Raw genomic sequence first — 22,665 nt, 5'->3', positions numbered from 1 at the left:
TCTCCGGACCTCAAAAAACAATCTCCATGAGTTCATATCTTTATACTTATGTGTTACGAACACTCGATTAAAATTTGGAAGACATTAGATTATATAATCCAACACCAAAGTAATATGGCTGGTCGGAATGAAACTCACGCAAAAAATAGAGTTTTTCCAACTTTACAACTCTTGATTTTTATAGGGTAACGGGATGGATGGATTTATTCTAGTCTTTATAAATGATAAATCTTGTAGAATACAAAGGTTCTTGATTAAAATATTTACCTTGGAGGAAATTCCTTGGAAACTTTTCCATTCAACACCAAATTCTTGAAGGTTTCTTGATTTTTCTTGATCCAACATTGAAGTGTCTAGGTTCTTTTAGGGATGGAGAGAGAGAAAAAGAATAGTCTCTTAGGGTTTAAAATAGTGTTAGGGACGTTTTTACTTCATTTACAATAATAAAATAAGGAGTCGATTCGAGGTAAGAAAAGGCTAAAACGTAACCCAAAATACGAAAATTTGCTCCAACTCTTCGGTGATAGTAAAACGAGGCAATAACTCTTAGCAATTTTCCTCCTTAATACCGTTGGAAAGATATTCCAAAGGGCTACAACTTTTATGTTGAAAAAGTTTTCTCAAATTATCGGGAATAAAGGATAAACATTTTAGTAGCCCCTTTCTCGGTCACTAACCTTTCGTAATACGTACAAACTTTCAAATTTTTCTCTAAAACTCTAACGTTACGAGTCTAACATGAGTTCTAAGATACGAGGTGTTACATTTAGACCCTTTAGACACTCTCTTAACAACAACATACAAGTTACATTCCTTCAATAAGCCTTTATAAACATCACCAAATCCACCTTCTCCAAGCTTTTGCCCCTCAGCAAAGTTGCTCATTACACGAGCTAATTCACCATGTGAGAACTTCTTAGGACCCTTTTCAAATTCACTGTCCATATCGAGATCAATAAAGGCATGGCGTTTATTATCTCCTTTCCTCTTTTTTCTTCCATAAAAAACAGCTAACAGTAATCAACCCAAGAATCAACCCAAGTGGCATTTTAATACCGAAAAATTGTCCGGGGGGTAAAGGACCAATGCTTGATCCAACTGGGATTTTGGTCAAACGTTGAGGGGTATTTTGAGTATTTACTCTATGTTTGATCCAACTACTAGTCCTTTGTTTCCTTTTTTCTTATTGCTAAGTACTTCCTGAGGATGATCCTTTGGATCTTGACCTTGAATTGGAGGAGACCATAATTACCAACATTTACCATGGGGGAACCTTTTCCGACATTCCTGTCCCACTTATGTTGGATGCCAGCCTGCATGTATATCGAAAAGGACTATTTTTTACTAATAAAATTACTTTATTACACTAGAGAATTGGGGTATTTACAAGTTGATGGATTTTATTACCAAGATGCAAAAAATAAAGAATTCCATGTGACCAAGACTAACCTTTATCTACTGAACCTAATAAAAGACTTAGAACGTAAGGACATATTTGAAGTATTTATCCTTCATTCATTGGATGAAGCTTCAATCAACAGTGAGGGTCCTACTGGTCTTTTAACTGGTCCAGAAGTTAGTAATAGTCAAATTGGGTCATCCAATGGGGGTGTTGGTGTTGGTGAGTCTCAACTTAGCTAAAAAGGTGTTGGTGGGGCTGATAAGACTGCTAACCTAGCTGAAGAGAGTATTGGTGGGGGTGGTGAGCCTACTAACCTAGCTGAAGAGGGTGTTAACCTAGGTGAAGACGGTGAGGCATCCAACCTAGTAGATGTTGATATTGATGTGGATGGTAATATATCTGATTATATGAGTAGTGATTCAAATCTAGGAGAAATACCACCAGAAGATGGGTAAGATATTGATGAGGAGTTGAGAGCTTTTAGAAATGAAAGAAGAATAAAATAATAGAGGAAGAAGCCTACAACACAAGAAATACTAGTTGGACAGGCTAGTGGTATAGATAGAGGGTTTGAGGGAATCGTTTCAGCCATATCATCTCCTTGCCAGCTTCTGTAGCGGCAATGTACTCTGCTTTAGTTGTGGAGAGTGCGACACACCTCTGCAACTTCGACTGCCATGATATAGCTCTCCTTAAAAATGTGAACAAGTATCCAGTAGTAGATTTACAATTATCAAGATCACCTGCCATATCAGCATCTGTGTAACCCTTCAAGACTGGATCAGATCCTTCGAAACACAAACAGTCTCCAGTAGTACCTCTCAGGTACCTAAGTATCCACTTGACTGCTTCCCAGTGTTCTTTTCCAGGATTTTCAAGAAATCTGCTAACAACACCAACTGCATGAGCAATATCAGGTCTAGTGCATACCATTGCATACATCAAGCTTCCGACTGCTGACGAATAAGGAACTTTGTCCATGCCCTCTTTCTCCTCCTTTGTTGTAGGACACATCTGCTTGCTCAACTTCAGATGACCAGGAAGTCGCGTGCTAATGGGTTTAGCAATCTTCATGTTGAATCGTTCTAGTACACGTTCAATGTACTTCTGCTGAGATAGCCACAACTTTTTGCTTGTTCGTTCTTGAACAATCTTCATCCCCAAAATTTGTTGTGCTGGGCCCAAGTCCTTCATGTCAAATGAATTGGAAAAATTTCCCTTAAACTTGGCAATCAGCTCCTTGTCTTGTCCTACAATTAACATGTCATACACCTACAACAACAAAATAATAAAGCTGTTGTCAGAAAATCTTTTGAAGTATACACACGGATCAGAATAAGTCTTTGTGTAAGTTTGACTTTTCATGAATGAGCCAAACTTCTTGTATGACTGCCTTGGTGCCTGCTTTAACGCATAAAGACTCTTATTCAATTTGCACACCATGTGTTTCTTTTCTGATACTTCAAATCCTTCTGGCTGCTCCATATAAATCTCCTCTTCCAAATCTTCGTGAAGAAATGCAGTTTTCATGTCCAACTGCTCCACTTCAAGATCTAGGCTAGCTGCTAAGCTCAAAATGGTTCGAATAGAAGTTATTTTGACAACAGGTGAGAAAATTTCATTAAAAAAAATACCTTTCTTTTGTTCGAAGCCTTTTACCACCAATTGAGCTTTGTATCTGACCAGCTTGCCATTTCCATCTTTCTTGAGTTTGAAGATCCACTTACATTTAAGCGGTCTTTTACCCTCTGAAAGTTCAACCAGCTTGTACGTGCCATTTTTTTTTTTTGTAGAGAATCCATCTCTTCTTGCATGGCTTTCATTCACTGGATCTTTTCTTATGGGGTAACACCTCCTTCACACTTTCTGGCTCCCTCTCATCACGAATGAGGACATACTCTGAGGACGGGTACTTGGATGACTCTACCTTTTGCCTTTCTGATCTCATCAGAGGTTGAGATTTCTCTTCTTCTTCCTGAGTAGGGTACTTCACTTGCTCGACATAATCATCAAGTTGCTCCATCTGCTAAACAATCTCACCAGGTTGCTCCCCCTGCTCGGCAACCTCGTCGGTCGTACTTTTTGCACTTCTGGGATGGTTAGAAATAGAAGGAATGGTAACAAGGTTAGGAACTATACCATTCTTGGCCTTCTTTAATAGATCATCAGCAGTTCCAACTTCACTTTCTCGGAAGACAACGACTCTGCTTCGGATGACCTTCTTCTTTACAAGATCCCACAGTTTGTACCTGAACTCTTCATCTCCAAATCCGATGAATATGCAGGGAATAAATTTGTCATCTAGCTTTGTTCTCTACTCCTTCAATACATGTGCAAAAGCTCTGCAACCGAACACCTTCAGATACGAGTAGGACACCTCCTTGTTAGTCCAAACTCTCTCAGGATGTCAAACTCCAATGGAACCGATGGACTCCTATTGATCGTGTAACAGTCGTCCTAATCGCTTCACCCCGTAACGACTTAGGCGCTTTAGCTATTCCGAGCATGCTTCTCACATTCTCAACAATAGTGCGATTCATCCTCGCAGCTACACCATTGTGTTGTGGGGTTCCAGGAACTGTCTTTTCATGTCTGATCCCATGCCTTGAACAATACCCTTCAAATTCCTTTGAAGTGTACTCACCTCCATTGTCACAGCGGAGACGCTTTAGATTTCGACTATACTTCACCTCCATTGTCATAGCGGAGACGCTTTAGCTTTCGACCCGTCTGCCTCTCCACCAGAGCATGAAACTTCTGGAAAACTTGAAACAATTGATCTTTGGTTTTCAAGATATAAACCCACAATTTTCGTGAAGCATCATCAATAAAAGTAACAAAATATTTGTTACCACCCATCGATTCTATCTCCATTGGACCACAAACATCAGAATATACCAAATCAAGTATATTTAATTTTCTTTCAGACAATGTCTGAAATAAGACTCTATGCTGCTTACCAAATAAACAGTAGTCACATGGTTTTATCGTTGTACTTTTGGCAAAAGAAATAAGTGATTTTTTGGCAAGAATTTGCAATCTTTTCTCGCTCATATGACCTATTCTCTTGTGCCACAAGTCTGTAGAAATCTCATCTTGAGCCGCATTCACTTCACCTCGGCATATTTCTGCATTTGTCTTGTACAACGTGCCACGAGAAACTCTCTTTGCAATCACCAATGATCCCTTGGTGAGTCTCTATTTTCGATTTGCAAAATAGTTCTCATATCCATACAGTCCAAAGCAATTCCTGAGATCAAGTTCAACCTCAAATCAGGTATACGGGGCACATCCTTCGAACAGATGTGCATCCGACATTTGTCTTGATACAAATGTCTCCGATCCCCGCAATCTTTGAGTAATCGGTGTTACCCATTTTCACAAGGCGAAATCTCCGCTACATATCCGTAAAAGGTCTCTTACCGGTGTGGTGGTAAGATCCGCCGTGTCAACCACCCATTCCGACTCGAACTCGGCTGTCGCCGCATGCATTCCTCTTCCTCGTTGATGAAGAGAACAATATTATCATTGTTTTGCACTATGGTAGTTGTGTTGTCGTCATTCTTCTGGCCACTGCTTTCTCCTTTGCCCTTTTTTAGATTGGGACAATCTCTTTTGTAGTGACTTGGTTGATCGCAATTGTAGCAATTTCTAGCTTTTGACTTGGATCGGATCTTAGACTTCCCAGGAGCACCAGATCTACCATAGTTGCTCGAACCCCTTTGGTAATTCCTGCTTTTACCTTATGTGATGAGAGCCTGTCCGTGATTTTCAAGCTTCTTTTTTATCTTCTCATTAAGTAGAAGAGCTGATGTGACGTCCTTCAGCTCAATTGAGTCCTTACCATGCAAGATGGTTGTTGTCAAATTGTCGTAAGAAGATAGCAATGAGTTCAAAAGCACGATGGCTTTATCTTCCTCCTCAATCTTTACACCGAGGTTGGCCAGCTGCGTGATTAATCCATTAAGCACATTTAGATGTGACAAAAATTTCGTACCTTTACCCATGTGCAGGGCGTACAGCTGTTTCTTTAGGTACAATTTATTTATCTGCGTCTTGGACATGTATAGAATTTCCAATCTTGTCCAAATGCCACATGCACTCTCCTCATTGATGATGTTATTTACCACACCATCTATTAAGTGCAACCTGATTGCACTAGCTGTCTTTTCGTCAATTTCTTCCCAATCCTCTACTTTCATAGATTCAGGCTTTTTGGATTTCCCCACTAGTGCCTTGTGCAATCCTTGTTGGATGAGCATATCCCTCATCCTTCTTTGCTATGTTGAGAAACCGCTATCACCGTTGAATTTTATTATCTCGTACTTAACTCCAAACATTTTTTTCCCACCGAGTATAGTACGGCCCATCTCAAAAACTATTTCTATGAATTAGCAAAACCTGTGCTCTGATACCAGTTGTTGGGAATAAATACACCACAGAAATAATATTCACGATTTTTACAGCGGAATAATAATATAGCACCGTGATACAGTTAATCAACAAGAATAAAAAAGAACGATAGTGACACAGGATTTTTACGTGGAAACGCGAAAGGGAAAAACCACAGGCCAAGAGGACCAACTGATATCGCTATAGCAAGGATTTTTACACTTTATTGGTCTGAGTAAAATACTCCAAAGACCACTACACACTCAAAAGAAATAATCCTCTTTTAAGATTTTTCCACCGCACTCCAATATCGCTCACACTGTCTATTTTTCGTCACAGACTATTTTTGTATCTGTGAATGTTTCACTCTTCTTTCTCTCTTTGTTTGGTGTGTCTTACAAATGGAAGAAATGCTCTCTATTTACAGGAGACCAAACTTGGCCTCCAAGCACAAAAACAAAAAAAAACAAAAAGACCCAAAATTTGTAATCCACAAATTTTACCTTTGGCTCCAAGTATTTTCCTTTAGCTCCAAGTAGGAATTCAAAATAAGTAAATTGGCACATGCCAATTACAACCAAATGGGATGGATCTCATCAAATACGGGGTCCAAGATTGCTCTCGTCTCCACGCGTGTTTTAAGCCCCTTGATGAAGCTCAACAAAACGATGATGAAGTGGATACTGGTGACGACAAGGTCCTGGATAAAGATAGGACTGAGAGTGAACTGAGGAAGAAAATGGTGGCAATAGCCAATAAATGACAGAAGCAGCTCCACTCCTAAAACTCCATACGATCCATTAAGCGGCATGCTCCTATACGTTAGTTTCAGTCAAGTGGATATTTGATTTGTACCTTCTTATTACTCATGTTAATTGGATTTTCTAGTTCCATTTTATCGGGACTATGCTATCTAAGTCCATAAGAAAATTAGAATAATTTTATTTTGGGCCTTTGATCAATCTGGAAACACACTCTACAATACATAAGACGAATTTTCATGCTATGTAAAGAGGTTGTTCAACGTATGTACTTCTAAAGATTAAGACCACGATTCAAGATAATAGAGATTTTATTATATTGATTGAAATAAAATATTATGATTTTGACAATATTTTCTTATATTGATTTGACGCGAGACTTTATTTATTGTCTATATGAGTTTAAAAAAGAAATTTAAAAGAGTTTTGAAATTTATGGTAACAATACATATATCACTATTAAAAATAAAAAGGACAATTTAGGATCCGTTTGGCCATCAAAATTTTTCACCATTTTCCGGCAAATTATTTGGAAATCAAGTTTGAAAACACCCGAAACCTTATTTTCACTTTTTTTTCCCTACCTTTTTTCACTTTCAATACATTCAAACAACCAAATATTCTTTGCAAAAACTATAACCAAACACAATTTCATCTTCAACCCAACTTCAAAATTTCAACAACAACAACATACCTAGTGAAATCTCATAATGTGAAATCTAGAGAGGATAAAATGTAAATCTTAGGGAGGATTCGGTGATTTTCATCCAGGGTGTTCGGAAAAAAAGCTAAATATACACTGTAATTTTTTGCCGAGGGTATTCAAAAGTTAATATATGCACATAAATACAAAAAATTTACCTTATATATACACTATAATTTTTTGTCGAGGATGTTCGGGTGAACACCCTCAGTTGGCTGTGCATCCGCCCCTGCTATACAGAGGCTACTTCAAAATTTCATATAAAATAAAAAATACTTCATTTTCGTGGCCAAACGCCTACTTATAAAGTTATTTTATTATTTATTTTTAAATAAAAAAAAAACTATAATTCCTATTTTACTCTTTAATGCATACACCACCCAAAAAAACCCTAAAATACTGAGTGGAGTGGGTTATAGTGCCGCATGCGTTTTGTTCGTGCTCTCACTACGTGCGCACTTCCCGTTAGCCGCCGCGGCGTAATCTCCAGTACTCATTTTCCCCGCACTTGTTCATTTCTAAAACCCTACATCGCCAAAGCTCTTCATTGCACCATTTCCGTTACAATAATGGCCACTGAAGACTCACTTCGCAAATCTCTTTCCCAAAAACAATCAAATATCGACCTCCAAGGCAACGCCGTTCGTCAATTAAAATCCTCAGGTAAGTAAGGGTGTTAAATGGGCGGGCTGGACTGAATTTGAGCGGGTCAAAATGAATTGAGTTAATAAATGGGCGGCTCAGTGACCCGCATAAAGTGGGTTAGGCTGAAATGAGCTTATAATTATTTTTTCAAGGTAGGGTAAGGTCTTCATACATTTTGCCCTCCTAAACTCCACTTTTGCGGGATTTCACTGGGTATGTTTTTGTCGTAGTATTCTTTTATAGTAATTTTTCAGTAAAATGCGGGTCGGATAAGTTTTTTTTTTAAAATTTTAAATTTCTTATAATTTTTAGTATGTAATAAGATTATTTTATGAAATAAAAAACAATCAAGCATTGACATGCTAGGCAATACCGATTGTCAATTAAATTCCTCAGGTAGGTGTGTTAAATGGGTGGGTTGGGTATAATTTGGGCGGGTCAAATTGAATTGAGTTAATAAATGAGCGGGTTATTGACCCGCCTTGGATTGAAATGTGCTAAAATGCAGGTCATAACCCAACCAGGCCAATTCTTAATAAGTTAAATAACACTCTATGTCTATTTGGAGAAAATATTTACCCGAAATGGCCCATATTTCTAATATTATCTGAAATGGCCCTTTTATATATTATTATACACTTTTATATACATTGTCTGCATTAAGTGTATAATGTTGTATATCGTGTGCATAAACACTATAGCAAAAAAAAGTTGGCTATGCGGATGTAAATTAAAAAACATGGCTACGTGTATGTAATATTTTATGCTGAATTTTGTATATTAAACAAAAGGCATTTTGAAAATATTTTGACAAGATTTCTCATGGTTCAATAGTTCCGTGGGCTGATTTTGTAATCCCTATGGTCAGGTGCTTCCAAGCCGGAAATTGAAGCTGCTGTTAAAGCTTTGAATGATTTGAAGCTTGAGAAAGCGTCTATTGAGAGCCAGCTCCAAGCCGCTTTATCCGGTTCTGGTTCGTCGTCCGGCAACCGAGATGCGTTCCGTCAGGCGGTTGTTAATACTCTAGAGCGACGGTTGTTTTTTATTCCGAGTTTTAAGATATATAGAGGTGTTGCTGGACTTTATGATTATGGTCCACCTGGTTGTTCTGTTAAGTCCAATGTACTTGCCTTCTGGCGTCAGGTTAGTTATGCTAGAATTAGTTATATTGTGATGAGATTAATTATGCTGAGATTAGTTATCCTGGTATTATTTCTTATTGACGGTTTGATTTGTTATATTAAAACGACCAAACAAGTTGTGCTAGGATTAATCACGCCGAGATTAGTTATTTTGGGATTAGTTGTGGTGGAATTGATATATGTTAGAATTTTTTATTCTGGGATTGGTTATGCCGAGATTAGTTATCTTGTTATTATTTATTCACTGTTTAGTTTGTTATATTAAAACTAATATGCATTGCATAATTTATAAGAAGAAGAAGAAGTTCGTTTACAAAAATACCCTCCACAAAAGAGTTTGAGGGACCGTAGGGGTATTTTTGTCGTTTAATTGTTTTATTTAGCGATAACTAATCCTGGTACTATTATTCCGCTATCTGGCAGGTATAGCTTATCCCACGATTAGTAACCAAACAAGGGGTAAGGCAGTACTAACTTTGTATCCCAAGACTTATTATGCTTGTCCAGCATACTAAACGACCCCTAATTTTCACTTCCGTACACTCAGTGCTAGTGTTTTACTACCTTTTAGATCAATCAGTCAATCAATTAGTTTGGTATAGGTTAGTGAATCATCGGTATCCCTTTTGCTCTATTCAGGAATAAATTTTTGAAAATGTTGTTACATAGTTTACATTATTTGACCTCCGACTAGAACCTTTAAATTCCACGTAGTGAGAACTGACAGATTTACAGTTTGATTCTCGCAAACATTTTTTCTATGGTGAAATAGTTTAGTGATTTCCTTATTTATTTCGTGTGTATGCCTTAATTAATATTTAGAAAGTTAACTTAAACAAGATAGGTAACCGTAGTTAGGTAAGGGTCCTAGGGGTGCCTATCACCTACCACCAAATGAACTTCCTTACTTAGAATCACTAGGTTTAAGGCTAGTTGAGTCAAATAAATTTAGTGGGACTCGTTTTATTAAACTGAATCAAGGATCACAAAATAATCGGATCAGGTGATCTTACACACTATAAAAGGAAGAGAATGTTTTTGGGACATTTTGGAAAACAAATTGAATGGGGTTAGGAAGACATACATGACCAAAAGACAATAAGCAGTTGCATCTATCTTAAACTGGCTAAAAGACCACCAGCTCTAATTTTGGAGCTGTTAGGCTTTGTATTCACCTTCTCATGATTTTTTTTGACTTTGGTTTTCTTGTCATGTTTCAGCATTTTGTGTTGGAGGAGAACATGTTGGAAGTTGACTGTCCATGTGTGACCCCTGAGGTTGTCCTAAAGGCATCAGGTCACGTTGAGAAGTTCACTGATCTTATGGTTAAGGATGAGAAGACAGGAACATGTTATCGAGCTGATCATTTGCTCAAGGATTATTGTAAAGAAAAACTTGAGAAGGACTTTAGCCTCTCTGCAGAAAAAGCTGCAGAATTGAAGCACGTTCTTGCTGTCTTGGATGATCTCTCTTCTGAGCAGCTTGGTGCCAAGATAAAGGAATATGGTATAACTGCACCAGATACAAAGAATCCACTTTCTGATCCTTATCCATTCAATCTAATGTTTCAGACATCCATTGGTCCATCTGGCGTGAGTCCAGGGTGAGAATCTTGTTTCTGAATCTATTTGTTTAGTGGACTTATAAAAAGGATCTATTACTTTGGTGAAACTTTCGGTACGGTGGAGTTCATGTCTCAATATATTTCATAATAGGTCACCTTTTCTGCTGATTTAACTTCCCTTTTTTTCCCTACCTAACGAAGTTCCATTTGAAATTAACAGTGTTAAAACTCAGGAGGTCTCTGAGAACTCCCTATGCTGGTTATTATATACTTGTTGTTCTTTCGAAGTTCGTCTCACTTAAGTGCTACTGTTTACTTACGCTGCAGGTATATGCGTCCTGAAACAGCGCAAGGCATATTTGTAAATTTCAAAGATTTATACTATTATAATGGAAATAAGCTCCCTTTTGCTGCTGCTCAAATTGGTCAGGCTTTTAGAAATGAGGTCATAAGCCTTTCTTTTCAATTGAGAATTACAATGTCTTTATGCACTATTACAATGTCTTTATGCACTTTCTTTGTGTCTATTGTTTTGGATGTGGTTGTGCTGTGTATGTTGGTAATCTTTAGAACCAAATTAAGCTAATTAAGACTTTTCTGCATTATATATGCACATCATGTTTCAAAGAGAAAAAGTAAGCAGTGATTAATTTTTGTAGAATTTGTCTGTACAGATATCTCCCCGACAAGGTCTTCTCAGAGTCCGTGAGTTCACTCTGGCAGAAATTGAACATTTTGTTGATCCCCAGGACAAATCTCATCCAAAATTTTCAGATGTTGCAAAATTGGAGTTTCTAATGTTTCCTAGGGATGAACAAGTGTCTGGACAGTCTGCGAAGAAACTACAGCTTGGTGAAGCTGTTTCTCGAGTGGGTTTCTTCTGTGTCTTCGTACTTGTTCCTCTTTCTTGTCCTTGTATATTTAAGCCATAACTTCACTATCTGATCCAATTTTGGCAGGGAACTGTCAATAATGAAACACTTGGATACTTTATTGGGAGAGTTTATCTTTTCCTAACACAACTTGGAATAGACAAAGACCGTCTGCGTTTCCGTCAGCATCTTGCAAATGAGATGGCTCACTACGCTGCAGATTGTTGGGATGCTGAAATTGAGAGTTCTTACGGTTGGATTGAATGTGTTGGGATTGCTGATAGATCTGCCTATGATTTGCGTGCCCATTCGGTAAAAGTTTAACCTGTGTTTTAGCTACTTAAAAAAGTTTTTGGATAGTTGTGGTTTATCTGGAAATATGTTAATGTTTTGTGAATGCGAGAACATCTGTTTCGGAAACAACCTCAAATCGCTACTTCAAAATTCAGTATTTTTCTAAAGCATTTTGCAAAAAAACTTTTAAAAAATGTTCTTGGAAAAGTTTTTCCAAGTTTCCGAAAAAGGTACCTCTGACAAACGCCACCCTAGATCCTTGTGTAAATAATTTACTTGGTAGAATTCATCATAAGGGAAATAAGTAGCGCTATTTGCTTCTTAAACTTAACATGATGAACGTCTAATGAGTAATGACATTATCCAGCTTTGGGATGAGGATAGGCGGTCACTGAATTATTGGTAATGCTTTTGCATTGTCTCAAGTGGTCTTTTTTTAATGCAACAGGTGCCTTGAAAACTTGACTCAATGTCTTCATAAGCTAAACATAGAAATGCCTTTGACAGATCAGTTGTTGCTGTGGATAGGGTGGTATAGATGAGTATGTTGAACTTGTGCAGTTTAGAGTCCTTCTAATCTATATTTTGTAGATTCTCAGCTCTATCTATGTTTTGTTCTTATTCCTCTTTGTATATGTGTATCTACCAAATTTTGCCCTCCGTAGTGTCTCTTTAAATATGCATCACTCTTTACTGACAAGACTGATGTATACCATGTGTATTCCATTTTGAATAAGAGGCATTAGTGATGACATCGATGACTTAGAAGTTTTCAGAAATCCATTACAATGTCACTCGTCAAAATGAATTCTAAGTGTCGGCATATATTTGAACTTCTTAAAATATTCTCCTCCTTGGTGATCTGGATATTATCTTGCATGTGCTGATAACTTTTGGACATTTTTGGATGACAGGAAAAAAGCTCTGTAGCTCTTGTGGCTCAAGAGAAATTCTCAGAACCAAGAGAAGTAGAGGTAGCTGCTTATTTAGCTAATTTTCATTCATGAATATAATTAGTGTGCATTTTGGTAACTATCTGATTTTAATTGTTTGTGTAACATCAGAAACTGGTCATAACACCAATCAAGAAGGAGCTTGGACTTGCGTTCAAGGGAAACCAAAGAATGGTGACAGAAGCCTTGGAGGTAGCTTGTGAATTCACTCCGTCACCCTATTTATCGATCTTTCTCCTTCCGTATTTGATGAGCTAAATTTGAAAAGAAAGTAATGCTAAGTTGTTTCTGTTCGCCTTTATTTACACCAGGCAATGGAAGAAAAGGTAGCTATGGAGATGAAGGCTGATCTGGAATCCAAGGGGGAGGTAGAGTTCCATGTATGTACTCTTGGAAAGAATGTCACCATTAAGAAAAGCATGGTCTCTATTTCCAAGGAAATAAAGAAAGAGCACCAGAGAGTGTTTACACCTTCTGTGATTGAGCCCTCGTTTGGAATTGGGCGGATAATATACTGTCTTTATGAGCATTCATTCTACACAAGGCCAAGTAAAGCTGGGGATGAGCAGCAAAATGTCTTCCGCTTCCCACCCCTTGTGGCTCCCATCAAATGCACTGTTTTTCCACTGGTTCAGAATCAACAATACGAAGAAGTTGCCAAGTTAATCTCAAAATCTCTGACTGCTGCTGGAATCTCACATAAGATTGATATAACAGGTGTGTTGCTAAGAGTATTTATTCCTTTGTGTGATGCTTCATTTTAGAATTTAATGAAAATGGATTCATTAGTCCTATGTGCTATGATACTCTGCCCTTGATTGTGCCCTGATGTACTTGTCCCTTACCCGTGTAAGAGAGACGTGGATACTGTCAGAATAATCCAAAAATGAACAATACGCAAGTACATATTTGGTAGTCAAACCCTGAGTCTGGTACCATTCCTTAATTTTTTCCCCATCTTAATTGACTCGATAAATTTTTGGATTATTCTTGGTAGCTTGTCCAGATTGTTTCGTGATAATTTGTTTCTATGTATCATTTTATGCACTGATGGAGCTCTTTCCACAGAAACATTGTGCTTTCTCTTCTATTCTCTATATACTAAATATATATTCAATTTACTCTGCTAATCTTTTGATAAGTGTCCTATTTGTATAGAGGTGCTGTATCGTTTTACTGATATAACGATATATCATTAGTTAGATGCTCCGTGTTTTATCTGAAGTTGATCAGTAGTGCATTTACAGTACGAAAAGGTCCAAGGGTAATTCGACTGATCTTAGCTCCTGGGGCCCTATAATGTCTTCTGAGATGAAGTGGTTGTATTCTGTTGTGGCATTTTTATCCATACTAATTGTTCTCACTTACATTGCAGGTACTTCCATAGGGAAAAGGTATGCAAGAACAGATGAACTTGGTGTTCCCTTTGCCATTACTGTCGATTCAACGTCGTCTGTGACAGTGCGAGAGAGGGATAGCAAAGATCAAGTCCGGGTGGACGTGGACAAGGTTGCATCAGTTGTGAGGGAAGTTACTGATGGATTGAGCTCTTGGGCAGATGTTTTGAAGATGTATCCTCTACATTCTTCAGGAACTGCAGAGGAGTGATCATCAAATGATAGCATTTTTATCACTTTCACAAATTCTTATCCCTTGTCCTGACTTCAGGAATTTTTGTAGACCTATTTAACAGGGATGACTTCTTCTGGCCCAAGGCTAATTTGACTTCTTTGAAGTTTACTCACTGGTATAAACCTATAATACTCAATGTACTATGAAATAAAGCTACAAGACTTTGTTGCTATTGAGAGATGACAAGAATTTAAAGAGGTGTATTTTATTCACTTAAATTATGCTCTTCGTAAGGGTAAGAAGTAAGAACACATATAGGATGCAAAATTCACCCAAAATGTTGCAAAATGAAGTCGCCAGTTAATTTTTGAACAATTTGAGGAAATATTCATTCATATATAAAACATCGAGAGATTGGTCAATTTTGAGGATGAGCTTTTGGTATAAGTGCCTTTTTTACATTTGTCTAAAGTGGATGCGATAGGCAATATTCAATGTCTGTTTTTGGGAAACTCAAAGATAAAGGACCTGCTTTGCGATACTGTGCAATTATATAACTATCAATTTGTATGTACATGATTTAATTGTTAACTCATAGTTAAATGTATTAGTTAAACAAATTTCTTTTTGATGCCGCGTGCCCTGGTTAGCTTGTATGCACTTTTCGACTATTTTTCTTAGTATAGGTATCCATTAATTCTTTCTACGGATAAATGACAAGAAATCATCTAGTATTCTTTGGAGATTATTTTCTGACATCACTTCAATGACCTAACTTTTATAAACCTTTTGTTTCAAATTAATGGAGTCAAACTATATATATTTGTAATAAAACAATATTGTGGAAAAATTGGTAATTGGAATTGGTGTAATTATTAGGGTATTAATTAATTAGTAATTACACATTATTATAATTACAAGACTTATTTGTCATCACGTAATTATTGGTAATTTCGTTTGGTTGCAATGTGTGTAATTACACAGCTAGTTTAGTTTAAAAATAAAACTTAATTATCGAAAATTAAAAATTGATATTTGAAAAATATGTGCCTTTATAAATGATATTACATTATGTATTTAACAACACATTATTTCTTGAAAATATATTAATTAATAATATATTTGTAACTAATATTGTAAAAAATAATATATATAATTTTAATTAATTATAAAAATTAAAAAGCAAACTTTTTTGTGAGAACATTATGAATTGGATGTTTCACAAAAAAAATAAGTATTTATAAATATAAAGCCATAACATTATTCAATGTTTGACAACAATTTTTTTTTTTTATCAATTGTAATTGAAATATAAACAACATGTGATGTGAAATAACAAGTCAATAGTACTAAAGCAAATAAATTAAAATCGATAATATAATCTTAAATCAAAATCCAAAAAAAAAGGTTTTAACATAATACTCGTATGTCAAATTCTAACATCAAATAAGTAAGCTCCAACGTAACTTAAGTAAATATAATTTAAAAGAAAGGAAAAATATAAGTCTATAACCTCATTCACAATGAAATTCTACTTTAATAACATCACTCATTTATATGTCAAGTTTGTTAATAACTCATTTTTTCTAATACTAAGAGGTGTAATTTCAAAAATTAAAATAATACAGCTATGCTAAATGAATAACATAAAAAAATAAAAATAAAATACGAGCAATTACATGGAATCACAAGAAGTAAAGTTTGGGAATGAGAAAAAAGGAAATGAAAGATAAATAATATAAAAAATATAAAAAATACATATATTTGAAAACTAAAATAATTTAAAAGTAAAAATAAAAAAGAATTTAAAATAATAGAAATATAAATAAATTAGAAAAGAAAAGATATTAAAATAAGACAAAAATGAAATATATTAAAAAATAACCCTGTAATTATAGGGTGTACTTACACCCAATTATCAACCCCCTTGAGAATTAGAGTGTTTAATTCACCCTCTCAATTACATCCAATTCTCACCTAACCAAATAATTACTTAATCAAATAAATAGGCTAAATTGTGTAATTATATCCAATTACACTTAATTCCAATTACCTGGGTGGCTTTCCAAATAGGCCCCTAAAGTTTTCAAAAACATTCCATAGATTGTAAATAATAATTAATAAGTTAAAATATTTAAAATGTATATAAAAACCTTGTTTGACTCTTAAAATTCACCAGAAACCAGGAAATGGCAGGGAGGGAGTAACTATTTATACGTGGTGACAAATGGATCAAGATACGTGGAAATGTGACCAATTCAATTTTAGATTAAGATGTATGATTGTCAATTCAACAAAGAAGAAGATAAAAGAAATTGAAAAGATATAATTTTAAAATTCGTTAAATCATTTAATTGACTTATATATTTAACAAACTGGCTTCATTTTTTTTTTTCATAAACAAATATTTATTGAACAAAGTGAACCACAAACACCAAAAAGAAAATTAAATCGATTTCTTTCGAGGGGGGAAATTTTGGAAATATGACTACGCCGCTTATGTTGGGCTGTATACTTTAGCGAAAGAAAATTATCTCTATGTTTAGTATGAAAGAAAATTACCTCTATCGTTTAGTACGAAAAAATATTTATACGCTTTAGTTCATATTTTGAATTTGTTACCTATTTGGAAATATGAAGGTTACATATTTGTGAATGAAAACACCTTTTATGGAGAAAATTATTCAAAAATAATTAATTGTGCAGAATTTTTTTATATTATTAATTAGGGCCAAATAATTAAAAAAATAGTGAAACTTTTTACTATAATAACAAATAATATAGTTACCGGTCAATGGCCGAAGAGGCTGAGATAAGAGGATGAAAATGTCGATTGTTCAATGTTAGGAGAGGTGTTTGATTTTTAAAGTAAAGTTGGAGGACTAAAATAATTTTTACCCATTTGTGAATAGACACTTTTTATATGTTATTATACATTTTTATACAAAATTGATACATTATGTATATGCTTTCCCAAAACATAATATTGTATAAACTAAAAATATGACTACGCGATGTAATATTTTATGTTGGGTTGTATGTGTTTTGAAAGAAAATTAATATTTATACGCTTTCTTGTCATATTTTAAAAAAAAAAAAGACACTTTTTATACATTATTATTATTATAAATTTTTATACAAAATTGATACACCATGTTTAGTGTTTAATAAAACTACATGATGTTATATTTTTGTAAATTTTTCTTGGGAAAAAAAAAAAAAAAAGAGAGAGAGAAGTTTATCTGTTGTGAAAATCAAAGAGAGACACGGACTTCCAAATAAAAAGGAAAAAGTCCATTTCACTTCCATCATCATCTCGAAGAGAGAAGAGAAGAAACCCAATTTACAGAGCGAAACCCTAAATCACAACAAGCAAAGATGTTAAGAGTAATAAGTAGAAAGCTTTCTTCTTCATCTTCAGCCGTTAGATCTTCATCAAGTTTCTTCACTAGAACCTCTTTCAACGGCACCGATGATAAGGAATCTCCAATCAGATCTCCTTCTCCTTCACTCGCATCTTTGTATCTCCATCATATCAGAGGTCAGTTTCGTCTTTTTCATTCCTTTATTATCGTTTTATTTGGTCCTCAATTTTCATGTTTTATTTTGTAATTATTACTTTTTTTTTTTTGGTTAAAAGTTCGGTATATGTATTTATCTGGTGGAATCGAAAAGCTATTGTGATTATTTTAATTTTTTGTTGAAAGTTCGGATTTGTTTTTGGTTATGTATTGATTTGGTATTGAATTATTGGAGATGGGAATGTTAGATCTAAGTTTCAATGCATTTGCACTCCTAGAGATGTTTGATAGCGAGAACTTACGTAGAGGGGATTGGGAACTGAAAAGCTGTTGTGATTAATAGTTTTTCTTTGTTGTTAAAAGTTTTTTTTTTTTTTTTTTTTGGGTTATATGTTTATCTGGTAATGAGTTATTGGAAATGGGGATTATAGATCTAGGTGTGTTCGGTATGGAGGAAAGTGTGTTCTTGTTTTCCCTACTTTGTTCAGGTGTGGTTGGGGGCGGGGGGATGGGGGGTTGGGTAATGGTAAGGTGGTTGGTGAAATGTCAATTGTGGACTTGTTTTCCCTACTTTGATTAGAGAAGTGATTTTCCCCATTTTTAAAGACTTGTTTTCCTGAAGAAAATGTTTTCCAAAATTTTTGTTCAAATGAACATGATAAAATTGGAAAACATTTTCCTTAATACCGAACGCACCCCTAATTATCAATTCATTTGCACTCGTAAGGATGTTCTATATAGAGAATTTTAGTTGGGGGAATTGGGAAACCAAGAAGCTGATGTGATTATTAGTTATTTTCTTTTTGTTCAAAGTTCGGTTTTTTCTGTTATGTGTTGGTACTGAAAAGATGGGAATTGTAGATCTAAATTTCAATGCGTTTGCACTCTTATGGATGGTGGATATCGAGACCTTAAGTAGAGGGGATTGGGAATCTAAAAGCTGTTCTGATATTGTGGTTATTAATGTTAAAAGTTCGGTTTTTTTGGTTGTGTATTTATTTGGTACTGAATTATCGGTGTTGGGGATTGTAGATCTAAGTTTCAATGCATTTGTATTCCCAAGTAGAGGGAATTTGGGATCGAGAACTTAAGTAGAGGGAATATGGAATTGAAAAGCTATGTGATGTCGTGGTTATTAGTTTTTTTGGGTTATGTATTTATTCGTTGCTGAATTATTGGAGTATCTAAGTTTCAATGCATTTGCACCCTTAGGGTGTTCAATATTGAGAACTTAAGTAGAGGTAATTGGTAATCAAAAAGCTGTTCTGATGTTGTGGTTATTAGTTTTTCTTGGGTTAAAAGTTCAGTTTTTTATTATGTATTTATTTGGTACTGAATTATCAGAGATGGAAATTGGAGATCTAAGTTTCAATGCATGTTCACCTATGTTGCTCGGACTCGGTGTCGAGTGTCGGATATGGGTACGGATCTAGAGGTCGGATTCAGCATAATCTAAATTTTAAGATTCGGGGGTACGGATCCAAGTGCGGATACGGATGCGGGGATTCGGCTAAAATAATTCAAAATTATAAGTTGGGGAGAAATAAAAAACAAAAATAATTTTTTATAGTTATGTTTCAGTTATAATTAAATATTAATTTTTAATTAACTTGAAACTCTTCTAAGTGTCCACTCTTCAAGAGCTCTCTGTTTCTTTCAATTTGGCCTCAAATTTTTTTCTCAGATTGGTCCATGGATTTGGTCAAAGTATCCAATGTCCTTTGACCAGATCCATCAGAGATGGAAATTGTAGATCTGCGGCAGCAAAAGTTTCAGCAACATAGATGTTCACTCCTAAGGATGTTTGATATCAAGAACTTAAGTTGGGGGAATTGGGAATCAGAGAAGCTTCTGTGATATTTATTGTTCGTTCTGTAGATCCGTAGCTGTACATGGAAACTGATTGGTAATATCCTCTTGTGAGGGGATCAAAGTGGGACGGTGGTGGACTAGATTAACTCCTTTAAATTAGCTTGTGTAGCGTAATTTGGAATCCGCTTATTATACCATTGGATTGTTGGTGTTTCATCCTATACCATTTCATTGAGAATTGCATCTTTGAGCAGTTTATACATATCTTTTATAATTCCTGTGGGCATCTTGTGGATACAGTTCATTGCTTATGGTCTCAGTTTAATTATTTTTTTCATTAAGTTGCACAATGATGATATGAAATGAGCTTAAATGAAGAAGTGGGGATTCATATAGCCAACCCCAACTTGTTTGCATCTGAGGCGTGGTGTTGTTGTATAAAGGTACACAATGTGTTTGTGCCAAGACTGGATTTGGCTTCGAGTGTGTGCTGTCCTAGACCACGAGGTATATTAGGGTAGGAGGGAGGTGAAGGTAATGAAACTTAGACTTCTCTTATGAGCCAATGCTAGCTTTTTCTTTGAATGACTGAGGATTGTCAGCTGGATTTGTATGGCTGAAAATTAAATGTGTCAGACATGTTGCCACTGCATTGCAGTTTCTAGTTGCCACCATTTATCAGCCTGGGTAAAATTCTAGCCGTAGTTATCAAATTGTTCTTCTATATAGTAATTGAGTATTATGAAATTTGGCTGAAATATGTATATATTGCCTCGGTTTCATTTTGTATGACACTACCCCCTTTAGTCCATTCCAAAAAAATGACACCTATATTTGACAACTCTTTAACTAAAACCTTTCTATTTTACCATTAATGACATGATCTCATAGCCATAGAAATGTCGTGGCATATATAAGACAACAAGTTCTAAAGATACATTTTGTATGTGGCGAAGTCTTTCTTTCTTTCTTCAACTTGGTGCCCCGTTAAACTCCACCATATGGAATGAACCGGAGAGAGTGACGTTATTATAGAGGTTTTGCCAATTCATTATCCAATATGGTATTAAGTAATGTGGAATATTCCTTTTGTTGATGGAGTGGATAGCTAATACAAGGGGACCAAAAATGTGCACCAGATTGTTAATAAGACATCAGATTAATAATACAGTTTACGACATAGCCTTTAATTATGTTTTTTTAAGTGTAAAAAACTGAAGTGCAGCATTTTCCCTTGAAAATGTTGTTTTATTCATGAGTAAAGCTATGTTCCTCCACATTTGCAGTCCCAATGACTCCTTCACTCTAGGAAGGAGAAATGGGTCAACAACAACTACACCTCAGTCCCTAACAAATTGGGTCCGGCTATATGAATACTCACTGACCATGCCCCCATTTAAATTCATCCCAGGCCTACATCTTACAAAATAAAAAAAAAAAGAGAAGTATTGTCAGGAAAGATGGGTAACAAAGAAAAAGAGTTAGTTTGCGTCTACCTCTGATTTTGGTAGGAGCCTTTGAGTCTTAAATTAGTTGCTCAGCAAGATTTTGGGATGAAATTGTTTATGTTAATACTTCATGAGAACTTGTTCTAGACAGTGTTGTCAAAGGAGAAATTCTTGGAAACAGAACTAGTTTCTTGCTAATACATAGCTTTGTTTTTAACCTCCTGATAAAAAGGTTTAGCTGTTTGTGTCTAACCTATTGACCAGTTACAACAATTTGTTTTGTTTCCAGAGAACAACTGGAAGGCTGGTCTTTTGTTAAAAACTTTTCCAACTTGTACATAATCATTTTATCTGGTAAAGTAAATCGTTGGAAACCACTCTTTCTATAACTAGTCCGTAACACGTTTGTTTTTCCTAAGAATAAAACCAAAATAAAACAAACCAAATCTAAATCAAAACCAGTACTAAAACTGAACTGTTTTCTGATGCAAACAATTGAACATGGAAATCTTATTGTTCTGTTGGTGTTCTTTGGTTTATTTGGATATACTATATTCTGGAATTGTGGTTGCAGTTCTTCGGATAGTAGTTCACAATGATAAAACAAATTCTTTTGGTAGTTGTTAGCAAACTTCCAACAATTTTCAAATGTTTCAGGTTTCTCATCTAATTCAGTTTCCCCCGCACATCAGATGGGTTTAGTCCCGGATCTCCCACCGACAGTGGCTGCTATTAAGAATCCCAGTTCAAAAATTGTATATGATGATTCCAACCATGAGCGTTACCCACCTGGTGATCCAAGCAAACGTGCTTTTGCTTACTTTGTCTTGACAGGAGGCAGGTTTGTCTATGCCTCATTGATTCGCCTCCTGATTCTTAAGTTTGTTCTTAGCATGTCTGCCAGTAAAGATGTCCTTGCACTTGCTTCTCTTGAGGTGGATCTTTCAAGCATTGAACCTGGGTCGACTGTTACTGTCAAGTGGCGTGGAAAGCCTGTTTTCATCAGACGCCGCACTGAAGACGACATCAAATTGGCGAACAGCGTTGATCTCGGCTCCCTTAGGGATCCGCAACAAGATGCTGAGAGGGTCAAAAATCCAGAATGGCTTGTGGTTGTTGGGGTATGTACTCATTTAGGGTGCATCCCTTTACCAAATGCTGGTGATTTTGGTGGTTGGTTTTGCCCATGCCATGGATCCCACTACGACATCTCTGGTAGGATTCGCAAAGGACCTGCACCGTACAATCTGGAGGTGCCTACCTACAGTTTCTTGGAGGATAACAAGATGCTTATTGGTTGAGAAATTATGTCCAAGTTGCAGGACAACTTGTAGTTGCTGGACCAAAAATGGATCTTGCGTTTAGCCTTTCTTTGAGTTATACATGGGTTGTATTTATCGACCAGCACTGGTAGCACGCTTTTTTGAGTGAATAATTCTGCTGGCTGCTTGTTAAGATACTTTTTTATGTTCAAAAATTATTTTTAATAAACTTTTCCAAGATTTACATATTTACTAGTCCAAATATGTGATTGTTAGGTGCAGTATCTTTTTTTTTTTTCTGCACTGAAATCTATATTTCTTC

The 22,665-nt window shown here is 35.7% G+C and overlaps 2 protein-coding genes across 2 annotated transcripts; both read left to right on the top strand.

Moving 5' to 3' along the window:
• Window positions 1-7,626: 7,626 nt before the first annotated feature.
• On the top strand, window positions 7,627-14,337 carry LOC132060237 (glycine--tRNA ligase, mitochondrial 1-like). Its single transcript, XM_059453174.1, has 10 exons — window positions 7,627-7,921; window positions 8,772-9,046; window positions 10,266-10,648; window positions 10,937-11,054; window positions 11,284-11,478; window positions 11,569-11,793; window positions 12,690-12,749; window positions 12,840-12,920; window positions 13,040-13,445; window positions 14,104-14,337. Exons 1-10 carry the CDS (start codon window positions 7,684-7,686, stop codon window positions 14,334-14,336), a joined length of 2,214 nt encoding a protein of 737 aa, XP_059309157.1. The 5' UTR covers window positions 7,627-7,683; the 3' UTR covers window position 14,337.
• Window positions 14,338-17,546: 3,209 nt separating this feature from the next.
• On the top strand, window positions 17,547-22,591 carry LOC132060236 (cytochrome b-c1 complex subunit Rieske, mitochondrial). Its single transcript, XM_059453173.1, has 2 exons — window positions 17,547-17,841; window positions 21,739-22,591. The coding sequence occupies exons 1-2, from the start codon at window positions 17,679-17,681 to the stop codon at window positions 22,380-22,382; spliced, it is 807 nt and encodes a 268-aa protein (XP_059309156.1). The 5' UTR covers window positions 17,547-17,678; the 3' UTR covers window positions 22,383-22,591.
• Window positions 22,592-22,665: the final 74 nt, after the last annotated feature.

The sequence above is a fragment of the Lycium ferocissimum genome, chromosome 6 (assembly GCF_029784015.1).
Source record: "Lycium ferocissimum isolate CSIRO_LF1 chromosome 6, AGI_CSIRO_Lferr_CH_V1, whole genome shotgun sequence".
Classification (NCBI taxonomy): domain Eukaryota; kingdom Viridiplantae; phylum Streptophyta; class Magnoliopsida; order Solanales; family Solanaceae; genus Lycium; species Lycium ferocissimum.
This window is presented reverse-complemented; position numbering and strand designations above follow the sequence as displayed.

Coding starts and splice junctions, on each gene's coding strand:
- LOC132060237 (XM_059453174.1), top strand. CDS start 7,684: ATGCGTTTTGTTCGTGCTCTCACTACGTGCGCACTTCCCGTTAGCCGC. Junction 12,750..12,839: donor CAGAACCAAGAGAAGTAGAG/GTAGCTGCTTAT, acceptor GTGTAACATCAG/AAACTGGTCATAACACCAAT. Junction 13,446..14,103: donor ACATAAGATTGATATAACAG/GTGTGTTGCTAA, acceptor CTTACATTGCAG/GTACTTCCATAGGGAAAAGG.
- LOC132060236 (XM_059453173.1), top strand. CDS start 17,679: ATGTTAAGAGTAATAAGTAGAAAGCTTTCTTCTTCATCTTCAGCCGTT. Junction 17,842..21,738: donor GTATCTCCATCATATCAGAG/GTCAGTTTCGTC, acceptor CAAATGTTTCAG/GTTTCTCATCTAATTCAGTT.